This window comes from Epinephelus lanceolatus, chromosome 1, assembly GCF_041903045.1.
Source record: "Epinephelus lanceolatus isolate andai-2023 chromosome 1, ASM4190304v1, whole genome shotgun sequence".
Classification (NCBI taxonomy): domain Eukaryota; kingdom Metazoa; phylum Chordata; class Actinopteri; order Perciformes; family Serranidae; genus Epinephelus; species Epinephelus lanceolatus.
In genome coordinates this window covers 23,945,618-23,970,402 of record NC_135734.1, presented here as the reverse complement: position 1 = coordinate 23,970,402, position 24,785 = coordinate 23,945,618, and the positions used below count along the sequence as shown (strand labels likewise).

The 24,785-nt window shown below is 41.6% G+C and overlaps 1 protein-coding gene across 2 annotated transcripts; it reads right to left on the bottom strand.

The window, feature by feature from the left end:
* Positions 1-3,714: 3,714 nt before the first annotated feature.
* On the bottom strand, positions 3,715-23,227 carry ccdc120b (coiled-coil domain containing 120b). 2 transcript variants are annotated; one of them, XM_033625684.2, is made up of 10 exons: positions 22,952-23,227; positions 14,554-14,653; positions 13,580-13,710; positions 12,805-12,906; positions 12,589-12,709; positions 11,981-12,040; positions 10,860-11,013; positions 9,232-9,333; positions 7,858-8,895; positions 3,715-5,047 (listed from the first exon to the last, which is right to left on the bottom strand). In XM_033625684.2, the coding sequence occupies exons 2-10, from the start codon at positions 14,600-14,602 to the stop codon at positions 4,951-4,953; spliced, it is 1,854 nt and encodes a 617-aa protein (XP_033481575.1). In that variant the 5' UTR covers positions 14,603-14,653; positions 22,952-23,227; the 3' UTR covers positions 3,715-4,950. The 2 variants fall into 2 exon arrangements, with proteins under 2 accessions (XP_033481575.1, XP_033481576.1); XM_033625685.2 differs by lacking the exon at positions 9,232-9,333 and having other exon boundaries at positions 4,815-5,047.
* Between the last annotated feature and the right edge of the window lie 1,558 nt (positions 23,228-24,785).

Sequence of the window (24,785 nt, the reverse complement as noted above, 5' to 3'; positions counted from 1 at the left end):
TGCTGCTGCTGCTACTGCTGCTGTTTCTGACAACATGTAGCTACCAGTGCTATTTCCAGAGAGGGTGAAGAGGTCATTATCATATTTATCTTTGACTTTCCTATCACCCACTTACAACTTTTAGAAACAGGTCACCATAAAAGAAGAAGAGGAATAGTAATGCTACAAGAGATTTAAAAACAAAAACATAGAATTAACTTAAACTTGTGTACCAATATCACAGTCACTCACTGCAAGATTTTTTTAATCATCAGTTGTTGTAAATCAAAAGAAAGAAGAACATCGCCCCTCCCAATAGAAACACGAATTAGCAGAGGACATTATGACAAAATTAAAGAGGTTTACACCATAAATTGATGCAAAAAAGGTTCAAATTGGTGCATAAAAATTCATCAGAATGTTGAAGAAAAGTCTTTGATGCTCAAACGTTTCTGGCAGAGGAACCCCAAACCATTTCATGGGAATGTCTCCCCTCCAGTGTTGAAACTAAGATTATAGCAGTTTTACAGTGTCGACTCTGTATGGTTTTGTTGTTACAGGAAAAATTAGACCACTATCATTTTTTCAAGTACATAACGTTTGGTGGCATTAAGTAATTCCCAGAAAAGGCCATTTTCTCTTTACTTAAAGGGACAGTTAACCCCAAATCAAAATGTTGTGCTGTTTATCAGTCTAGATTGTCTTGTAGTGTTGGAGATATCGACTGTAGAGATGTCTGCCTCCTTTCTAACAGAGAATGTGAAGTTGATGTCATGCTGTGTACATTTTCTGGACAGGGGCACCATCTTGTGAGGATTGTGTTATTGTGCCTGCTGTAGTAGTCAAGCATCACTATTTGGACAAAATAATCATGATAAACAACATTGATCCGTATGACTTGGAAGCCAAAGGCTGGATTACAGACCCAGACATACCTGGACATATATCTTGTTTTTGGACTGAGTGTATTGGTAACAGAGTATCACAATATGGTGCCCCCATCTCACACGATGTGAGGTACCTTCACATTCATAAGGGAACTAGAAGGCACTCAGCTTGTGGTGGTCAAAGAAAAAAAAAAGTCTCTGCAGAGATTATGATCCACAGACTGCTATTCCAACTCAGATTATGAACTTTGAAATATATTATGATACATAACTATTGTGATATTAAAAAATGTTCATTTACCAAGTTACTCAAAATAATCCACAGACCTTGTTGTGAGCAGTTTGATGTACACACTATTTTCTTTCTAGCCTGCCAACCGTATCGCTGCATAGAAGGAAATGTGCATCTACTACTAGCTCACCTAGCACCACTGAGCTAGCTAACATTATAGCTCAGCTAAAGAGGACGCCAATAATGTTTACATCACAAGCATGAACCTCACGTCCATGAGTAGATGCATGCTTCTTTCTGCACTGTGATGCATTTGGTGGGTGTAGCTTGCTAGAAAGAAAATAGATCCTACATGAAACTGCTCACAATAAGGTCTGTGGATTATCTTGAGTAACCAGGTCATGATTTCTGGAAAGAGACATTGCTGATGAGTTTTTCAAATTATTTTCTTTTGACCTCCACAAGCTGAGTGCCATCTAGTTCCATTATATTAGAGAGAAGGCAGCCATCTCTACAGCTGATAATCTCTGACACTTGGCAACTCACACCAAACCAATCTAGACTGATTAATAGCACTACAGGTAAGAGGGAAAATATTTATTTTTGATTTTGGGGTGATGTGTCCCGATAAGGGTTTTTGGGGTCTTTTCACGTGCTATATACTCCAATGGTTTAACTAGTTTCAGGGCCCTGCAAACGGTGTATGCTTCCACTATAAATAAACATGTCAGACACATTCTGTATTGAGTTCAACATGACACTTTATTTAGTAGAATGAATGCACAATCTCATACATACAGTATAGGGCGGGCCTATAGCCTTATTTCATAGGCCTGGTTATAAAGAGAAAAGGGAAAGAGAAAACAGCTGCATTTAAATATCTAAATAAAAAAAAAAGAAGAAGAATCAAATATTAACACGTCACACTGCTGAATGAAGTTTTAACACACATTACCAATTCCCGCACTGATGAGAGAGAGCTACAGTAGAGAGCTACAAAATGTTATAGGTTCATAAATATAATATAGTTTGAATAAATTTGCTCTGGAGCTAAATTTATATCATTAATTTTCTTACAGAGTACATTATATGAAAAATACATTTACGACCCCCAGTGCACAGCAGTTTGGTCTTTGATTTCAGGTTTTAACCAGCTGGAAGAAGCTCTATGAAGCTGGATACTGAGAGGATGTGAACACATCAGACAGCAGAGGAAACCAGGTCACATTCCACGGTGTGCTACAGTTTGTAACAGAGTAGAAAACAACATCACGTATGACAAAGAATTACATTCAGATGAGTCTGAGATGGCCAAAGGTCAAGAACATTAAATGGAGGGGAAAATGAAAAATGTTCTGTGTACACTGACATATATTTTCAGTTTCCTTGAGGATTTCATGTATTATTCTGATCTTTCTGTAGATTAAATTGCAGAATGCTGTTAAGACTCTGATTACAAACTTTGAAATATATTATGATACATAGCTACTCTGCTTTTAAAAAATGTAGTTCATTTTTTTTAAACAACACAAAACCAAGCACATGAAATGTGTTGAAAATATTACAAATACAAAAATCAGCCAGCATGAATTCTCATTAACAAATTTACTGGTATGAGACCTGCTCACACCGTCATTCAAAACTGCAGCAGCCCTATTCTGTTCACACCACCAACCTCACTTTTTGTTTTTTTAACAACCAATTAAATAGTGCTCACTTGGGGGTGGAAGGGGTGGGAGAGGTTATTTTGATTAAATACTTATCATGTGGTTAGTTTAAAAATTACATTGTTAGTACGGGAATAAAACAGCTTGAAACTCATCAGTACAATCCACACTATATACAGACTAACACTCCGATAGACCTTCAGTGGATGTTAACAAAACGCATTCTCTTATTTTTTCCCCAGTTACAAACCCTGTCAGGACCTTCCTACTGCCTGTCAACTCTCTTGGTGACAATTTCTTAGGGAATTAAGGCTTAAGATGTTCATAAAGTGCTCCATATGACACTCAAATCCTCCACAACTAAATGCAGAAAAAACAGATCAGATATGAGTAAATTATTGTCATACAGTCATGTGCTACTGCCATACAGTAGGTTTCACAACAGCCCTCAGGTTTTTCCTAAAACTGGTCTAATTTTTCTGTCAAGGTCGGCACAGAGAAAGCTACATTTATCGGCCAGCACTAAGCTGAATCTAGAAAACATACTGAAAAATCACAATATATATGACATCATTCCAAATACCGTAATTTAGTGACATCGTGAACTGCTCTCAGGTTTTGATTAGACTAAGCTCACAAAGGCTTAATACTAGCATTTCAGATTATTAGAAAGCACTTTAAAAGTTTTCTAACCAAGTTTTAATATTAAAACATTTAGGCACTCCCGTCCGCTACACCAGTACACTACAGTTCATGGCCCCTTTCATTTATCAAACGTGAAAATTCAAATGGCTGTGAAATTAAAGGTCCAGTGTGTAGGATTTAACAGGGATATATTGGCAGAAATGGAATATAATATAATAAGTATGTTTTCTTTTGTTCATAATCTCCTGAAAATAAGAATATTTGTGTTTTTGTTACCTTAGAATGAGCTGTTTATATCTACATAGGGGGCGGGTCCTCATCCACAGAAATTACCATGTCGCACTGCCATGTTTTTACAGTAGCCCATCTGACAACCCAAACAATGGTGCTAGATAGGGCAATTCAGGTTATTTTGTGCCACCATAGTTAGCAGCTGAACAGTGTCAGAAAAACACTGATTTTTAATGTGAAACTGCTTTATTCAGTGTTTTTACCAGTTTTAATCACCAGGTCTGTTTGTTTCGGAGTGAAAGAGACCTCTGCTGATAATTTGGCTTCTGGTAAAAACCTCCTGAACGTCTGGACGCTAAGTTATCAGAGAAAAATGGTGAGCACACATTAACAGGTGCTGGGCTGGCGGCCCATCTGTGACATGCCAAACAGCGTAGGAGAAACACTGATTAGTAACGTGACTTGTTTATTCAGTGTTTTAAGCCGTTAAAATCACCAGGTCTGTTTGTTTTGGAGCGAAAGAGACCTCTGAGGATGATTTGTCTCCCAATAAAAACCTTCTGAATAATGATAGCTGAGGGACTAATAATCAGGAGTTCATGCTTGGCACACAGGAGACGTTACATCAGTCCTCACCGATAGATGCCACTAAATCCTACACACTGCTCCTTTAACAGCAGATGGAGACTGAAGCATGTTTTTTTTGCGTTTTATATAGTTTACAAACACACATTCACTGGCATGTATTAATACTTTTCAAATGATATGAGCTCATATAACATCTTCGTATATAACAAGATTAATGAGCAATAAATTACCTCTTTAATATAGCTGTTCTTTATATCTGAGAAGATACAAAATAGTAATTTAGAGTTGTATATATTCTGTAAAAAAGTATATCTCAGGAGACTTTTCAGGGTTATTAGGAAGGAGTTTACTGCTCGAGTTGGACCAGAAATATCGATATATTAAGTACAGCATGACCATATTGTTATTAGATGAGTCAACTCCAGTGCACATCCACATGAGAACACTGGGTCTGATGAGTTCATATACTGGTGGGATCAGTTAGAACACGGGGAACTTGCCAAGGCTTTTTCACACTGTACAGCTACAGTTTGTCATTATTCCAGTCTCTTTCTGCTGAGGTTGCCGTGTTTTGCTTTGCTGTTGAGGTCACATTGTATCAACTTGTCTGTGTACGTGTGTGACTATGTGAGTCTGAGCGAATGTGTGTGTGAGGCTACAGTGTGTTTGCTCAGATAATGTAGTGTGTGTGCATGTGTATGTGTGTGTGTGTTCTGCTGCTTCAGACGAGGGTGCCTGGGTCTGCACTGGGTTCCTTTGGGGTCACCTCTTGCATCTGTGGATGAGGGGTCTCCTGATACAGAGAGAACTCCATCGACCTGTTGGGGAGGCAAGGATCAATCAATACAGCACTCCACAAACAAGAGGCAGGAAGTGGAGGGTAAAATTACAGTCACAATACATCGCCATGAAATAAAAAGTATGAATCATGGTGAGAATAAAACAGAGTGTGGAGAGGGACGTCCCTGGAGGTTCATGAAATCACTGTAAAATTAAGGAAGGGGGGAAAAATCCTTGTCATAATTAAAGGGACTCATTAATGCATGTTCACATTTTATCTGTTGAGTTGTCAGTTTCATATGTAAATGCGGATTCTGTCTCTCATTTCACTGCTGGAAAGGCCTGTTCATAAAACTAGGCTGTTGAAAGACAAATACTGGAAATGGTGCTGCATGACCAAAGCAATGGGGAAAAAGGTCTGTGGCATTTGCTTTTGTTCAAGAGGTAGAAAACCTACAACTACCAGAATGCACTGCACCTCATCAGACCATATAGATACGCTCCTGCTGGTGGGTAATTCCAGCTTGTCCATTTCGACAAAGGAAACAATATGGCGGCTGGCTGGTAACAAACAATCTTGAACAGGCCCACAGTAAGTGTGCCAGGCTTTGAAGCCAATTTTTGTAGCAGCCAAACAATGTCCTGTGGCCCAAAAAGACTTCTTCACAATGACTTACATGGCAAAAGAGAAAAACTGTAAATCAGAGGATACATTTGAGCATCACAACCCCCACAAAATGCTGGTTTCACTTTCAGAATTTGATCCATTCGGTCCAGTAACATATAGAAAGTCTAGATGAAAATGCAGCCCCGCCTCCATCGCTGTATCCACGTCTCTTTATCCATTCATGATCTTGAATTACAGTTTAACAGCAAGCTAAAATATGTTTCTGAAAACATTTAGGGGTGAGAAATAGGCAACTACATGAACGACGTGGGCAATGAGGGTCCCTGGTTCAAAGCTGGGGTCGGGAGCCCTTCTGTGCGGAATTTGCATGTTCTCCCCATGCCACCGTGGGTTTTCTCCGGGTGCTCTGGCTTCCTCCCACAGTCCAAAGACATGCAGGTTAAGCGGTGACTCTAAATTGCCTGTAGGTGTGAATGTAAGGAATGTGAGCATGAATGGTTGTCCGTCTATATGTATTAGCCCTGTGATAGTCCCGCCTCTCGCCCTATGTCAGCTGGGATAGGCTCCAGCCCCCCTATAACCCTTAACACAATAAGCAGCTACAGAAAATGAACTAATGAATAGGCAATGTAGTTAAACAATCCTGGTTCATATTTAATCAACACTGCTTAGTTTTAGAGTTTGATCAGAGTTTGATCTGACGGCCTTAATACATGGGACACGGACATGTTGCAACACGTCTGCCACAGCATGCCCACAGCATAATGTGTCCAGTAGAATCAAATGAACCTATTACACTGACCACAGAAGCTGCACTTGCCCGCGTAACCAATACTCTTTCAAAACCTCCTTAACCAACTGCGTTATCAGTTGGTAAAACTTAATACACTCACAGTGAAGCTGGCAGCAACCACACACAACAAAGACTGATACTGACAGGTAAGAAGCCCTGCTTCGGCCCACCAATGTGACGCGATCTCTCTCTCTCTATCTGCTTCTAAAATGTGGAATTACAATCGTAAGTTTGAGCAACCGCCCTAGAGCCAGTGAAAATCCGTCATCCTTGAGCTGAGAGATGAGCAGAGAGATCAGGGTGCTGCAAAGATGGAAGTTTACCACAGTTCACACACAGTACCCACTTAGTTATGAAGCTGGTTGAAAATCAAAGTATCCCTTTAAGGTAATTCGACGAAGCCTGTGAGTGAGAAAACATGAGTGTTTTTGATCAGCAGAAGTCCAAGTGCCCGGACGTTGGCAGATAATGCTGACCATGCAAAATACAAACAAAAATAAAACAGCAGTGGTTGTGAAGGTCACAGGATGATAGATGGATTGGCTGGGAACAGAGTGAGAGTAATAGCACCATCCTCTGCTGGGAGACCTGCTGCCAGATTCCAATGAGAAAGATATTTAAAGCTGGAGTGCAGGACTTTAACTTATAAATGAACTTCTGTTACATTTAAGCCGTTGCCAAACTAGATCCCTCACTGCTGATTAAGTCTATCGACGCCAGGGAAAGCTGTCTGTATGTCACGGTGAGTTTGGTGTCTGAGGAAACTTTGCTGCATAGTAACACTGGAAGTGATGTGTTTTATGTCAACCAGCCAGATTCATTAATTTATTTCACCTTAGCTTTGTTATTATTTTGTTGTCTTTTTCTGTTTGGCTATGGTTTTTGTTTTGTTTTCTCAGTGCTTCTCTTGTATATGCATGATTTTGATGTTCTGATACTATGTATGTTGACAGATTTTCTGAGAAGCATTCAGCATGCTCCAGATAAAAAAAAAAAATTTAAACTGTCAAGAAGAATTTGAGTTGAAAGGCTTGACGTGTTCAGCATTTGCCGACAGTGTTAATATAATTACTCTCACTGCCAGAGGGGGGAGACAAAAGTTCCATACTCCAGCTTTAAGCAAATATGGTAAATACTGATTGTATTTGCAAGCATGCATGTTGTAATTTGTATTTTAATAAAATGTTTTCTTACAGAAGAAAATGTCCCTTGAAATCAGATAAAAGCGTTCTTCTGCTTTGAATGCGATGTAATCTCCAAACACAAAACAATACTGACAGAAAAAGCTCCATTCCTTTAGGCTTGTTTCTTTTGCAAGTTTTTATGGTGTATGAATTCTTGCCCACAACACTGATGATGATTTCCACCAATAGATATACAAGTGTGACAGACACAAAGCAGTACAATATAAAGATATATATACTGACCTTCCATGCAGCGGGTGACCATGGAAGCTGACTGACTGGGGTATCTGAGACCTGTGGAGGTTGCCTGGTTCACCTTGAACAGACTGGGCCTGGTGCACCAGCGGGTGGGGGTGTGACAGGCGTGAGATCCCTGCCTCGTGGCCCTTTGAGGCAGCAGGAGGATAGCCAAGGGCGTTCCTCAGATACCAGTCCCTCAGTCCTTCCAGAGCCAGGGCTTTATGCAAGCTTCGCGTTGAGTCTTCTGGGGTTGGGAGAGAGAACTGTGGGGGTCTGCGGCTGTAGGAGGGGCCAGAAAGCTCAGTCTGGTAGGGGTGCAGGTTGGGAATGGAGGATGTGGTGGTGCCCGAGGCAGGAAGGGGAGACTCGTATGCTGACAGCAGGATGGCATCCTGGGGATGTTGCTGCAAAGGTATAAAGGGTCCACAAGATTTGGTTCTGGTGACTTTGACCCTGCGCAGCTCAGCTTGGGACCCTCGGAGCACCATGGGGCTGTAAGGAGGTGCAGCACTGGGGAGGTGCACCTGGGAATGGGAAAAGCCGTTGGCATGTGGAGGCACCACCGCAGTGGAGGAGCGGGGAGAGGGCCCGTCCTGCCAGATCCTGCCTGTGGACTGGTACAAGTGGTGCTGCACCTGCATTCTCTGCTGTTTCCCCCAGATATAGTCCATCAATAGCTCATTGTAGCCTCCACCAGCCGCTCTGTCGCCCATGGACAGACGCATTTTGGCCTGGTCCACAGAGCCATCGGCAAGTCTCTCAGGGCTGCCCAGGTGAATGTGTCGCAGCTTGCCATCAGTGAGTGTCTCTGAGCTCTTGTAGGGCCCTCCTCTAGGGGGCATCCCGTTTCTGGGCGCAGGATCATCAGGCAGGCTCGATCTATCCAGCAGGGCCTCTGAGCTGTTACTGCGTCTGGCCCGGGAGCTGTAAGGGCAGCCTCTGCGATCAGAGGAAGAGCCCTCCTGAGCCAGTGGAATCATATAGGGCACATCCAGGCTGCCAGACCACTGCTTCAACCCATTACCACCCGACGCATCCGACCTAAGGCAGGGATGAGCACAACAACAGCTTGCATTAGGAAATGAATCTGAGCAACTATGGATAAAGAAAAGTGAGTGAAAGCCATTTTAATCAAAACCATGTCACTAAATTTCACAGAAAATCACTTAAGAAGTGAACACAATTGTTTGTTTAAAAACCAAACGATGAGCTTGAGCCCTTGCTGGTAGCTAAATATGACACTAATCGGTGTTACAACCCTGACTCTGTGTCTGCATTAACAAAGTCATTAAGCCATTTCCAACCACACAGTTATCACAGTGGGAGGGAGCTGTAGCTTTGCTGCATCAGACAGGAGCTGTACTGTGGACAGATTACCTGACGTGAACACTGATTGGAGCAGTTCGAGCCAACAGAGGAGTCGCTGGAACGCTTCTACCTTCAGTGTTAGATGTACTTCTGGGTAGAGAGTGAGTTGGGCTGCGAGAGGCAACACAAGAGGACGTGTATGTAATATATATTATGAAAACAATAATGATTATAGGTGCACAAATATAGTATTGTAGTGTATTGTATTGTATTGTATAGTGCACTCTCAGACAAGCAGACTGCACAGCTTTCACTATGGGTCACTTTAAGGGCCCTAACACTCCAAGTCCAAAGTCGGCCATCTGTCAATGTTTGGCTGTCAGTGAGTGTCTGACACCCTTGTTTTTGCAGTGTGTCCAGCACCATGGGCTCTAGTCGGCCCTTGTCCCCTTTTTTTTTTGGCTGATTCAGTTCTTTGAATTGATGTCAAAGCTGGTGGAGACTGTTGTTGAATGATTGGCAGATCAGCTCAGTGTATGAGAAGAGAAACGCAAGCGAGGAAAGTAAATAAATGGATAAAGTCATGAGGGCGTGAGATCAAAACTTGTTAAATTAGGTAAAAAAAATTGAGCCAATGAGCTCTTTAGCAAAACAATTCATGGTGGGTTGTTTTGCTCTTCCCTAGTGCACAGTGATCGGTGAATCCGACCTGTCTGTCTTTCAGTTTCCCTTTTAGTATGTTAAGTACAGGCGACAGCTGCCTGCTGTTATGAGGAGTAATTTCCTAACATACCGCACATGCTGATTGGCCATTGGTTGTAGTCTCAGTGCATTCAAGTGCAAATTTTTGGCCGAGACACAGGTGACGTGAGGCAAGCAACAGTCAGCCTTCATCGCCACTAGTTCTTTGATGATGGTTTGGTGTGTCTGGGCCTTTCAGAGGAACTATTGTGCGTTTCCTTATTTTGTGTCGTATATTTATAATGTTACAATGAAGGATGTTCTTATTAAACATTAAAATAAGGAGGTAAACGTATGTTAAAAAAAAATCCCTGTGAGCAAAAACCCAAGGCTTCAAACCATTCTGAATATTTTAACAGTTTTTTCTACTGTTGAGACAAACTGACATCAGCTCATGACAAATTTCCTTATATGGTCATCTGCGCCAGGCATGCTACTATAAGTGTTTAAATTACATACACGGTTACATGTGGCTACATGCTAATATCAGGCAAACATGTAATCTTTGTCGCTGATGTTGATTTCTCCCCTCTTTCGGATTAACTTCCTGCTGAAACATGTCCGTTTGTGTGTAGAAGCCTTTAGAGGTGAATTTTAAGGGGAGAAAGTGCCATTATTCTCTGTTAGAGTCATCCCTCCCAGCTGCAATGACGTACAGAAATGCTGAGATACGTAAGACCCAGAAACTCTGACCAATCAGAGCAGAGTGGGCTGTTTCAGGAGGTGGGTTTAAAGAGACAGGCACTGAAACAGGGTGAGCTAGAGGGTGAGCACAGGTGTTCCAGCACAGACAGTATAAGGAAAATTTTAAGACATCTACATTCGACTTAGTCCTGTGTTGCTGATACAGCTAGTGATATGCAAGTTAGTGTATGGGTTAACTAGCAAATAGATCCATAACAAGTGGAAATCCAAAATACAAGCATGAACCTGAAAATGAGCTTGAGGCAAATTACCTAACAGAGCTTGTGACAGAGTTGCGGCGTGTCCTCATCTCGTAGTAAATCTCGACTGGTGACAGCTTCCTGCTGATCCTGTGGTCAGGGCTGCCCACAGTGAGCCGGGGTTGAGACAGAGAGCGCTGGTCAGCCGCCACGCTGGGAGAAGACTCTTTTGGTGGAGGAAAAACAAAACAAAATGATCTTTTAATGAAGCCTGCTCACAGATGACAAAATATCACCCACTCTGCAAAGCACACCTTGGTTGACATGACAGTTTTCCCAATCCTGGATTATGGTAATTTAAACTGGACGTCATCTACCACTCCGCCGTTCATTTTGTCACCGGTGCCCTTCAAGACTCATCACTGTAACCTGCAGGCTCTCATCAACGGTCAATCACTCTACACTAGCTTACAAAGCCACTGGTATTAGTCCATTTATAAATCTATCATTGGCAAAACTCCTCCATATCTACGCTCACTTCTCAATATCTCCAACAGTAACCACAATTAATGCTCTAACAAATTAATTAGTGTGCTCATTCCTAAAGTCTGCACATCCTTTGGCTGTTACTCATTCCAGTTCGCTGCTCCTAGTGACTAGAATGAGTTGCAAAAGATGCTAAAACTCCTTCATTCCATCACTAACATTACTAAGTAATAACTCATTACAAGTGATAGTTTCTGATCACTGCACTTTTACTCTCTATGTATTGTGATGTTTTAATTTTGTCTAATGTTTTATTGCCCCAGTGTTTTAATGTCCTGTTGCTGCCTCTTGGCCCAGTCATCATTGTAAATAAGAATTGGTTCTCAATTGACTTATCTAGTTTAAACAAAGGTAAAATAAAATAATCACCTTCATTGAAAGCACAACAAGCCAAGTGTGCTATTTTGGGTTTTACAACTGAAATATGACGGCGCACTCATATTTAGTGTCTTAACACCAGAAGTGCAAATGAGTCTCCCACCCGCTGAGTGTGAGTGATGTATTTTGAATGTGAAAAAGGCTTCAAATACATTGAGCTAATTCTACTGCCTGCCTACCACTGTGTCAGTTAAGCTCATTATGAATATGGAAACAGTATCCACCGGAGATAGTTGCTCATAGACAGTCAGTGTATTCAGTTGACTCACCATTGTCATGGGATGTTGAATCTGACATGGAGCTTGTACTCTCTGACATGACAGTGTCCTCTGAAAAATAACAAATCATTCAGGTCACAGATGATGCAGCATGAAATCTGATATCTTTGCTAGACATACTGCAATGTTAATACAGGTCCAGTGTGTACGGTTTGGGGGGGTATACTGGCAGAAATGGAATATAATATTGGATCAGAAAGAAGGTGAGCGCACATTAGCAGGTGCTTGTTGCATACAGACTGAAAAGCATAGGAGAAACACTGATTCGTAACGTGAAACTGCTTTATTCAGTGTTTTTACTGGTTTAAATCACCTGGTCTGTTTGTTTTGGAGAGGAGAGCTCTGCAGATAATTCAGCTCCTGGTAAAAAACCTCCCGAACAATGACACAAAAAGACTCCTAACCAGGAGAAGTGTCAGCTGCAGTCTGCAATCCTCCTCCCTGGATGCCAGTAAATCCCCCTAAATCGTACACACTGCTCCTTCAAGTGTGTTTTTCAAAAGTGTTAATTGGTAATGGAGCTTTGTTTTTATTCATGTATACCACATGTTTTTTTAAGTGGGTGTACTGATGTGGTTTTCGGTGCTTTGTAATTATACCTGTGTGGCACCCTCGATGAACTGTCCTCTTGCTGTTTGGGACATTTCGGTCTGATTCCGAGTGTCTGTACAGAGCACCGGTGAAGATGGCTTTCATCTGCTTTCTTTGGGCAGCCTCATCCTGCAGCGAGGGACAGCCAGCCGTGTTAGACCACAAGTACACACAGCGGTACAGCTGCTGCGTAAACACAATTGATATTCAAGGTGTTGACTTACCTCTGCCTTGGTGTTGGGCGCTAGGCCAGCTCTGCGCTGCACCGCTGGGGGTTTCTCTCCCGTCTCCAGGGGGAAAGCATGTGGCAACTTCCCAGTCAGCTCCTATAAAGGACATTCATTAGCCCCCAGTAACTAAAATCCATCGTTTCACTGGCCTGGGAGGTCCAAAGTGTTACATAAAATGAGACCACTTACCAAATTACTTCAAGTCTCAATAAAAGCCACCCTTTAAATAGTTGACTGCATTAAAATAGATGCCAGAAATAATGTTTTTACCGGGATATACATCTATAAAAGTGGTTACAGGAGAACTGCAGATAAACAGTGCTTTCAACTGCTAAATTGGCTTTACTGAAAACAGAGTAGACAACTTGTCAATCCAAGAATAGAGCATGCAGAGACAGGGCGGGTAACTATACATCCAGCTGGAAACAGGGAGGTTTTAACAGCTGCTAATGAAACGCTGAGGCAGCTGTGGCTACATTAAGACGTGCTAACAAGTCCTCTGGAGCAATCAAGCAAATATCATTATGCCACCCATTTGATGTGAGAGAAAATATCACTGGTTGCCAGTTGCATCTACATCCAGAGGTTCAGATTTACAGAGCATAAAAAATAAGCTATAATCTGTAATATGATGAAGTCTCCTCAGTTGAAACATCACAAGAGCACAAATTAAAACACTGGAGTTTTCATCTAAACGCCTGAGGTGTATGGGGTGAGCATGCTGTAGCTGAGCCATGTATGTTTCAAAAGTGAAGAGAGAGCTACTCACTGCTTCCTGCAAACAGACTTGTTTGAGCTCTCCCACTCTGGTGTTGAGGAGAGCCTCGAGGGCCTGCTTCCTCTCCTGCAGAGCTGCAACCCTCTCAGCCTGCAGCTTGCTGTCCTGGCAGCCTTGAACATCTACACAGCACAGCACATTAAACACATCTTAAGGAAGGCTGAATTAAAGTTTACGGCTGGAAATATACATATTTGTTTTGGTTTTTTTTATTGATTTGTTACATTTGTGCATCTTATGCGTATCATGTTTACATCAACACCTCTAAGTGACATCAGATTACACGTGAAAGACCTGACAACTTGTGGCATTTTCAGTCATGTTTGTGGCAACAAAACCAGATATTTTAAGCCAAAACATGATCTTTTCTTAGTCATAATCAAGTGGGTTTTGTGCCCAATCAGAACCTCATATTAACAACAATGTTGTTGAAATGTAGTATATTTTCAACATAATAATGTGCAGTTTTTTTCAGTAGGAACCAGTTGGTTTGTGATTGAGAGTCACAGACAGGGAAGTCATTCAGTTTTGAGAGACGGACTAACACATTGTTGTTGTTTATTTGTAATTTCATAGGATTTGTTGACCTTAAGAAACGTATAGAAAAATGGCAGGCTTCTGCTTTACCAACAGTGGGCTTTACATTTTAGGGCAAATCCCTGGATTGTAGTTTTGAAGGATTCAAACTAGGAATCTTTACATTTTAAAACATTTCTACTTGTTTTGGTTCCCTACTCTCATATGATGTCTGCTCACAGTGGCTGATTATCTGACAGCTGTGGTGACAGTACGTGAACAAAAGGCCTTCACACATACAGCTGTTTTTTCAGCTGCCTGTTACCTTGAGAAAAACACGATTGTTTTCCTTCTGTTGAACTGTGAGAGAAAAAAAACACAAGCCATTCCACGCTTGTCCAGACACGAAAGTGTCTGTCTTTACACTGTGAGGAGTCATCAGTACTCACCAGGAGCCCCCAAACCCATGGATGTGATCAGATGTCCTTTGACCTCCATGTGATGTAATTCTGGGGACTTTACAACTCTCGCTCCCAGCCACGCCCTCACCTGATGAGAAATCAACAGAGACTTAACTGCTACTGAGATGTATCAACAAAATATATTCAGGCTTACATGTTTTCTGCTCTCTAACCTTGCAGTATCAGTAATGTGTCCTTTTTTTTCCAGGTCTAGAGTCAATGGTTTCATTTCTACCGAGTCAGCAGTAGATAAGAATGCATCTGTGTCTAAACTGAATCCCTGCAAAGGTTAAGAAACACAACTCAAACTACCGAAGCACATTTCTGCCAGTGTGATGAGAAAAAGATCCTGTAAGTCATTATAATAAAAAAAAATGTTTCTGTCTGAAAATAATAACTTAATATCCCCAAATAATGAGAAACTTTCTTAAAATAATACCTTAACTGACCTTTTTGAGATACTAACTCAGCATTTTGAAAAAGTTAATCATTATTTTGAGATACTGAGTCATTAATTTGAGATAAGTAAATCATTTTTTCGATAAAGTTTCTCATAAAAATGACTGACAGGATATTTTTCCATCACATTAGTGGAAATGGGCTTCAGTACTAACACAGCTTCAAAAGAATTGTGGAACAATATTTTGATTTTTCTGTGACTGTAATAAACACATAAATCATGAGAGACTCAACAAGCTGAAAGTCAATCTGTCATACAGTATGTAGTACAGATCATCTTTTATCAGAACAGCAACAGCTTCACTAAAAGCACTATAAAACCCAGATTTGAAATTACATAAAGCCATATTAATAACACGCATTAAGCCAGTTTTTATGGGACATTTAGAAAATATCAAAAGTTCAATAAAAGTCTGATCATAACTTAGCTTGCAGCTTAAGGCACTCTGAGAGTGTGTAATAATACTCTAAAATTAGCTCTCAGATACAATTAGCAACCAATTAATTTGCAAAGAGAAGGAAATGAGACAGGATAAGTAACATTAATAATGCATGGACAGAAACACAGAGCGAGAAACCCAAACCCTGAGTGTTTTATGTCTCAATAGCTCAATAGCCACTGGTACAAAGAGGAATAGAGCCAGGAGCAAAGTGATGGAATAAATAACAGAGGCAAGGAATAAATGCAATGTTGAGCGGAGTTTCCTCTTTCCTGCTGTCATAAATTTCAAGGGTTACATGAAATTCACTCTGCATGCAATCACATGTATTTTTTTTTTACTTTTTACATATCAGATCGTCGGGGCCAGCTCTATTTAGAAGGAAAACAATTAAACTGTTGCCTAACTGAAATCTGAAACAAGAAATGCTGCCATCACTCGACTGTAGCAAGTGAGCAATGTGTCATGTTCACTTTTCCTAACATAATGGAGGTTCATTACAAACAAAGCCTCCCCCCTAATACCCAATAGAGACTTGACATCCAAAAATAGCAATTGCGTTTTCTGCCAAAAGCCTCTCACTCAATGCTGCTCACAAATGGCTGCCATAAACAAGCATCTTGCCAGTCGACTAAATCATAAAATGACTCCATTCAACCCTCAAATCTAGACGGAAGGCCTCAAGGGCTGAATCAAATTTACCCGTCCAAACTCTGCTTCTGCCAGCATCATGTCTTTCAGAAGGAAACATTTATCTATCACTCTTATCTGGTGTTACTCTAAGCAGCTGTCTCAAAGCTCTGCACACAGTTGACAAGCTTTCTGCTTTTTGTGGGTCGGTAAGACATAGAGTTTTGTTTTCCTCCCTCAAACAATATAAAGAATGAGTCTCACTTTGTGCGGAGACATACTTGAAATACTTGTACTGAGTTTGCATTGGCTCCTGTCCTGGAACTGAACCAGTAACTGCTGTTTGCTCCTGTACGTGTGAAAACCCCCAGCATGCTTGACCTCCCATTGACAGACAAGTAGGAGCCTTTCACACAAACAAGTGGCAGAGTTACGACCGCCGCTCAGACAAAAGCTCATCACATGAACCCTGTTAAACAAAACCAGGTCCATGATAATGAGATTTTAAGTTAATCTAATATACTGAGAAGGACTTTCACCTGGGAATGTGCACGGCAGTGTCATGCCTGTTCTCTGTTGAGCAACGAGGCTGAGCAGTAAACCCGCTGAGGGAAGCAGTCAAGAGAAGACAGACAGAGACATTTGGTATTCATCTGCATGGTCGCCGGGCAGCTGGAACCAAAAGGCTGCCGTGGCTCTAAAGAATGACTTTGTCCAGCAACCAAAACATTTGCTTGGAAGCTTGGTGCTGTCCTTTCACACACTAAAATGTGCCTTTTATGTCTTTATAAAACCAACAATCCTTTGACTTCAATGTTCTTGGTTAACCAATGTTTCATGTTTGTTACTATACAAGCAAATAAAGTCATTTAAAGCCAAGCAATGTAACTCTGAAGAAAAAAATAACACATTCTTACTCTTACAAATGTAAAAACTCAATTCATCAGCAATAAAACCCACTTGTTGTTTTTAACACTCAGGGGTTTTACTGCTGCAGCCTTACTTGGTGGCTAATGTTAGCAAACTTTAGTAAGTAAATACGGCTGTGTAACTGACATTACCAAGCCAGTTTGCTGACTTAAAGGTATACTATGCAGGATCCACCCTCCCCCCTCCAAAAAAATAAAACAAAACAACAGACTCCTACAAAAGTAATCCTTCTCAATCATCACATATGGCAGTGTATTTATCTACACTTTGTCTGTATTTACTTCATATTTTGCTGTGTGGGGACATTTCTGGGCACAGCGCACAGGTGAGGTCTAGACTTCATAAAGTGACTCGGTGCCAGACCAGAAACACCAAGCATCTAAGAGGAGGCTACGAAAATGGCGGACACAGCAGTGAAAAATGCAAATATAGTTCGGCAAATCACCAAGTGGACAAAGCTTGTTCTGAACAAGAGTGAATCTGGGGTCGCCTTTCACTTTCCCTTTTGCTGGTCAGCACTGAGGAGGATGGGGATGAAGAGCAACACAGTGTTGGCCTGTTTTCTGTTGGACACATAGGTGCCAGCAGTTAGCTTAGTTAGCTTGCTAAAGTATCGGCTTTTCCATTACAACAAATGTAACGTTGCTACAGTAGTACAGTAGCTTGCAGTGTATGTACAAGCAGTTTTCGGAGGAGGGGCCAAGTTTGAATGTTGTGTTTGCAAACAATAACCAAGAATTCCTGCAAAGTATACCTTTAATGACTCTATGTACTTCTCTATAGGACAACACACACCAATACCCAACATGTCAGGATGCCCCACCGTTCTGTTTCCCAGCAGCAACCACAGATTTATAATAATAACTCGAGACCAGCGCATATTCATTGCAATGGAGTTGCTTGCTGGCGCATATGCCAGAAAAAGTTTCAAGTTTCTGGGTTTATTTCCACAGTATGTGGAACACTTAATAGTAATGTTTCTCCCACTGTCCCCATATGCGAGTTCCTGTTCGGCTCATAAAGTTTACATTTCGATGACTTCACAGAATTTGAAATCGTTTTTCTCGGCTTAAGAAAAGTTTTAAAAAACGGAAAACCTCCATGGCTCAAAAATTCATAATGTAGAGAGTCACAGAGAGTCACTCGTTTGCAGTTTGAGGTGTCCTGATGTCTCATTTATATCGGTGGCCTCTGGGGAAATTGTTTTTGGGCCACGAGGATTTTTTTCGCTGCAGTACCGAGAGTGGCCACTGTGAAAACTGGCTGCAAACAGAGCAGCATTCCTGGGGGCCTGGCATTAACACACATCAATTCTCCAGACAAGCAGAAATTTATCACATTCAACACATCCTGACAACAGTACCCTCACAACTGCTTCTGTCTGGATGCGTTTGGTGTTTGCTACTGGCATCATATGTAAAAACAATGCGATGCTCCACAGAACAGCCAGTGTGTGTTGATCTGTTTTAGCGTTTACCACTATCCCGTAAGTGCCTATTGTTCAGCAAAGGTTACACACCAGGTTACACTTAAGTCTTTCTACTGAAACCTTCAATGTATCCAATTCAAGAAAACTTTAAGATATTGATGGAAAAAAAATTCAACAACAGCTGTTGCTACTTGTCTGAAGTAACCTGAAAAGGAATTAAGTAGCAAGCCAGCAGCTAAACTGAAAGAGTAAAGATACCAAATATAGAACAACATCAGACAGAAAGGAAATCTATAAAGGAAATAAAAAAGAAAATGGCATCACAGTATGAGCCACAATTTCTGACAAGACAAAACACCAAAGTAGTGAGTGCTTAGCATCAAATACACATCAAGGCACTTCAAGACAAGGGCGAATCAATCAGCTGCAACAGGTCGTCCTCTAACCACTACTGAGTCTAACAAATAACACACCTGAGAGAATCAGTGGTCTCACTGGTTGAAGTCAAGCGCTAACTGCTTAAACATCTGGTGTACAGATGTGTGCAGAGGTACAGGTACAACAACTCAAGATGGGCGGCATCACATTCCACAGAGAAGCCTGCGGGAGAGATGGCGGGACAATGAAGAATCAGATAAACAGAGAGTCGCGGAGAGCAGCATCAAAGGAGGGATCAGAGGAGATATGGGTATGCGAGATATGAGCTCAACACGATCATCAAACACATGTTGACTTAGCATGTGCGGGGGGATGAGGGACGTGCTCTGGATGGTGGTATAGATAGCACTTTGGGAGCCATGTTGATTAAAACATGAGCTGTGCGACGAGAGTGAGCTGCCCCTGTGCAGCGTGCATCACACGAATGCAAATCAGCGACGAGTTTAATATTCAAGTCCGACGGGCTAAACACTGAAGCCTGTAAGGTAGGTCCAATCCTACCGTGTCCACACAAGGAACGGCACTGCTCTTTCTTCAGCTTAGAAGTCATACATATTAGATCACAACATTCATAGCGAAGCGAAATTCCTACAGGCAACAGTTTTATATCCAGTTTTCTCATCCCTTGATAAACACGATGCCTCCCAGCTCTTTAAGAGATTCACTCTCTCTGCTGTCAGCTTTTATGTGGCCCAAGAGTCCCAGGAACAGGCTACTGTTGTCAACAGCGTTTATATAACAGATATATTCATGACTTACAGTGTAGCATGTCTTAATATGTAACAGCTGATGCTTCTGCAACAACCTCATATCTGTTGCAAGTGGCGGGGGATGTACAATATGTTTGTTAGTCTCTCTCAACAGGCAATATGGAGCAGCTGAGACGTAAAAGAGCAGCTGAAATATCACCTCCAGCCCTCTACGGACAGGTGAGGCTGGCAGCCCTCATGTTGACTGTTGGTGTTGACACAGCTGCTACTGTTATGAACCTACACACGGTTACCAGGGCAGGGTCACAACTATGTTTCTGTAGAGTTGAAACTAGGCCAGTAGCGTTGGAAGACTGTGTAGCTTTGACATATGTATAATAAATGTTGCAAAGTTGGCTCTCTCAATGCATTCAGTGCCATGCCAGGACAACACTTGGGGTGTTTGTCTTGATGCCTCTGACCTCTGAACTAGGGATGTTCCTAACGACCAATTTCTCTGATGTTTAAACGGAAGTTTACAGGAGAGTGAGGGGCGGGCTACACCCTGGACAGGTCGCCAGACTATCACAGGACTGACACATAGAGACAGACAACCATTCACACTCACATTCACACCTACAGCCAATTAAGAGTCACCAACCTAACCTGCATGTCTTTGGACTGTGGGAGGAAACCTGATAACCCTTAGATAACCCACTCTGCCACGAGAACATGCAAACACTGTACGGTGGGGCCCCCCCACCCCAGGTTCGAACCAGGGACCCTCTTGCTGTGGGGTGACAATGCTAGCCCCTACCCTTTTAAGAAAATGTGCCTGATGATTACAACATCTTCACTGGGTGAACGCAGTAGCACAAAGTAATTATTTTAATGATAAGTTTAACCAACTAGTATTTCTAGTGCCGGCTAGCGAGGGTAACAACGCAACTGGTCGATTAATCGTGCACATCCCTACTCTGAGCCTCGCTCTGCTCATTTGTAGGAGAACAGTAATGTGACCTTTATCTGCACGCTCTTTCTGCCATTTAACAATAAAGTCCAAGAATGTTAATATGCCCACGAGGGAGTTGCAATAGTGAGGATGAGGAGCAGAGACATTCAAATGTTTTTAAATTAAAGAAAAAAAGGAGATGTGGTTCAGGCTTCTGTATGATAAAGAAATGAGTCAGGGTCAGACATACAGAGGATTTACTGAACTACCTCCACCTGACTAACCCCAGCTGAAGAACTGTGCAGGGGCTTATGGAAGGTCAGGTGACCCCACCCCCGATCCCCCACACTAATATGATCTCTTCTCGTGCTCTCTATAACCATGAAATACTGATTTATAACATGCTTATCGGTGCACAGCAGGGCAGCTTAGCTCGGACTGACCAATCGTGTGGCTCACCATTTCTCCTCCCTGGCCTTGACGCTCACCTTTGCACATTTGACACGGCTACCGCAGGTGAAACAAAGCAATCTTGGTGATTGCTATCCACCTGGATTCTGCTAAGCTGAGGTGGGGGGAGTAATAAAGAAAGGAATGTGGCTCTAACGTCCGAGGGGATTATTCCTATGCATTTTCCCTTTGCGCCGTAACACCTGGAGGGATTTCTGTATGTATTCCAAAGTCGTTTTTTATGTTCCACTGTGGCTGTAATCCCCCTTGTTTGGTTTTGGAGGGAGTTCAGGGCTGCTTATGATGTGCAGCCACAGTCGTACACTTACATTCATTACTACACAGGCATTACAGCCTGATCTGGTTCTTTTGTGCTTTTATGTTCTTTATGACTGAAGAAATGTGGGTGAATTCTCTCTCTTATCCGTGGCACCACCACTCTGGTGTATTTCCAACACTTGATAAGGTCTGGGATTTGATTCCCCGAGCTCGCACACTAAGCACCAAGACACTTTAGAGGAGGCCAAAAGACTATTTTCATTTTTAATCCATGCAAATGTGCAGGTTAAAGGGTTTGCAGACAGGTTCAGGATCAGGAGGTGAGTGTGCGACTTTTCACACACCCCACTAAACCTGCATGCTTGTCAGTCAAGTATATTGAACCAGATGCTCAAATGGTGTCAGTCCATGTCTTAAGGGCATCATAAAAGGAGCAGTGTCACCTTGGTGGAATAAAATGGCAAAAGAATACCATTGTGTTTTCGACAATCTGGGTCAAAGCCCAATTCCATGGGTGTTTGATTGAATTGTAACACTCAAAGTAGCATGAAAACCACAGGGAGTGCTTTACAGAAGAGTAAAGTGCCATGCTACCAATTTGAAGATAACAGCGACCAGTGAGGGGAGAAAACAAACACCAACATGTGTCCAAATCCCCCTGAAGAAACAAGGCATGAATAGTCTCCAAACAGCTACACCAAACCTCCCTGCAAATTGTCTAATGGTCCAAGAATCCAAAGCCACTACAAATACACAGGAACCCCGAAATAGGAGCGATCAGCACTTTCAAAATTGCTTGGCAGCAAAGTGGAAAATCCTCTTCTGAAAACAGAGGTGTTTCCCACGTACAACAAGAGGCGGACTAGCTGTTAAGCACCCCGAAGGCACAGCTGACCCTACACAACACATTTGGATGGGTTTTTTCAGATCCAGACAGACATCCTTGTTCAGGAATCTGTTAATAATAGGGCTTAACCCTGCTGCATGAGAACAAGCAGGATTCATATATGAGAAGAGTGAAATCATTAAGGCCCAGCAGACAGCAGGAGCAGCGTGCTTCTGCCTATTTTGCTCCACAACAATGCAGTAACAGGGAGAAGTTGTGTATTCCCAAGAAGCATGACACAGATTTTTACTCCGTTTAAAGCTGCCCGTTTGGATTTACGCAGATGCTGTTGCCATCCTGGCATTTCCTGCCTTTTAATGAATGTGCCACACAAACAATGTGTGCTTCCGTTTGCGGGCGCTGGAAAACAACACGGGCACACATGAAAGAGACATATTGAATTTCATTTCATACAGTCCTTGCGTTTAATTTACAGGCGTGTTATTTGGCTCAGCGTGGAGAGCATAAAGCATGTGTTCCCACATTAAGTCCGGCTTCAGCAGCCATCCTGCATCTGCATAGTCGTTGCAGACGGCAGCACCGGCTGATAATGAAACACACTGGACTAATTAATGTTAGCAATAACATACCGCAGGTGTGTCACTGACTGACACCATGACAAACACGCTTTTACGTTAAGGTGAATACACGTCTTAATAATAAATAATATAGCAAAAAAACGTCTTGTAGTCTCCTATGTAGGCCAGGCTGTTTTTCTAGAGAATATAGGTTGTGTTGACGGCTGTTCATTAATACGCCCAGGAAGGATGAGAAGGACATCTTGGAGCAGAAATCCCCTCTTACCAGAGAGCATGACCGATGCCTTCGGAGGTCTCCATGGTCCTCTGTAGCAAAACCAAGGCGAGAAAATTCATTCCTGCATGACACCACAGGACAAAATCCTCCCCAGGAAAAAAAAGCTTTAATTAATCAAACATGCGGATAAATCGTAGTACGCGCAAAAACAGCCCCTCGTTCATGGTGGCTTCGTATCCCAATTGTAATTCACCAGCAGCCTCGCGACCTCCGCTGTGTCGGAGCCCTGCGCATCTCAGCAGATCTGCTTTGAGAAAGAAGAAAGGTTTCCCTTCTGCACCGGATGAAAACCCTCTATTTCTCACAGCCAACTGACTCAACACTGTCACAGCGGCGATGCCCCTCCCAGATGTTACATGCCTTCAATGTGCGCCACTTAATCCTGTCATACAAATGTTGTTATCCAGTTGTTGCATAGGCACGCGCACAATGACGCTGAATAGTAAAAAAACAAAAAAAACAAAAAAAAAACAAAAAAACAGGACTAGCCTGAATTGATGCATGTAGCGCATTTTACAAATGTACAAATGAGTCATTTCTTGCGAAAAGACCATAAATTAAATGAATAAATTAAAAAACAAATTATATATATATATATATACACATATATATATATATGTAGAGAGAGGGAGAGAGAGAGAGAGAGCGCATAAAATGGAATATTAATAAAACATACAGAATAAAATGAAATTTCTAAGAGATTAAAATTATTTTTTCTAAACTTCCCTCTCTCTTCTATATATATATATATAATTTTATTTTTTTTTTTACAGCGTAGATGAAGAACCTTTGTATCCGATACAAATATGTTTACAACATAAGTAATATTTCTATATTAAATCAAAGACTTTGACTCCAAAATTGTGAAAATTAGATAGCTGTTATCACAGGCACATTTACAGAAAAACTGATGACTGTGGGTTGTCATTACAATTAAAGAATATTAAATGCATATATTTAAAAAACTGAGAACATATTCTTACAGCTGTTACACACAACACACTATGATAATTATAATAATAATTGTTGGGGAGGTTGAAATGGAGACTTTCCTTTTTTTAGAACAGTGCTTCTCAAACTTTTTCCTGCCATGCCTGCCCTCAGAAGCCAAAAGTCACCCATCCCACAATTAAAATTCTTTAAATTAATCATTACCAATAATTGGGTAAGCAGCTAATAGAAAGGGATCCATGTTGAATTTGAAGATACTGATGATAGCATCAACAAACTTTTATTTTCCCTACATAAATCACATTCATTCACATTTGTTTCACTCCATATTTTATCCCCTGGTCATCCATGTCCCACCTGCAGCAGCTCTATGCCCCCCAGGGAGTCCTGTCCCACAGTTTAAGAACCACTGTTTTAGAAGAACACTGATGCATATTAAGTGTTTATGCTGCATAACAAGCTGGTGTAAATCAGCTTAAGTAGTTTCATGGGGCATCAGAGATGCTTAATTTCAAACGCACAGACATTGATGGACCACAGATCGAAGTCTCCAAAGCAATATAAAATACAGCTTGGGCTTTACTGTTGACACTGAAACAATCCTTAATAATAAAACCAATAACTCAATCAACAAGTAGGCCGCTCTGACAGTCACTGAAACATTATCTGGCTCACATTACTGCAGCTCCATCACACCATATATCATAACAGATTAAATAACTGGGTATGAAGCAGCAGCTGTGTTCATTTATGTTTATAAAATCCTGGGCTTTCACTGTTTCCAAGTCAGGTGACACCACTAATACGTGATAGATATATTTGATAAATTTCATTAAAAGCCAGTCAGCATTAAAAGTTTATTTGCACACTG

Coding starts and splice junctions, on each gene's coding strand:
- ccdc120b (XM_033625684.2), bottom strand. CDS start 14,602: ATGGAGGTCAAAGGACATCTGATCACATCCATGGGTTTGGGGGCTCCT. Junction 12,907..13,579: donor AAGTCTGTTTGCAGGAAGCA/GTGAGTAGCTCT, acceptor TGTCCTTTATAG/GAGCTGACTGGGAAGTTGCC. Junction 11,014..11,980: donor TTCAACATCCCATGACAATG/GTGAGTCAACTG, acceptor CTCCACCAAAAG/AGTCTTCTCCCAGCGTGGCG.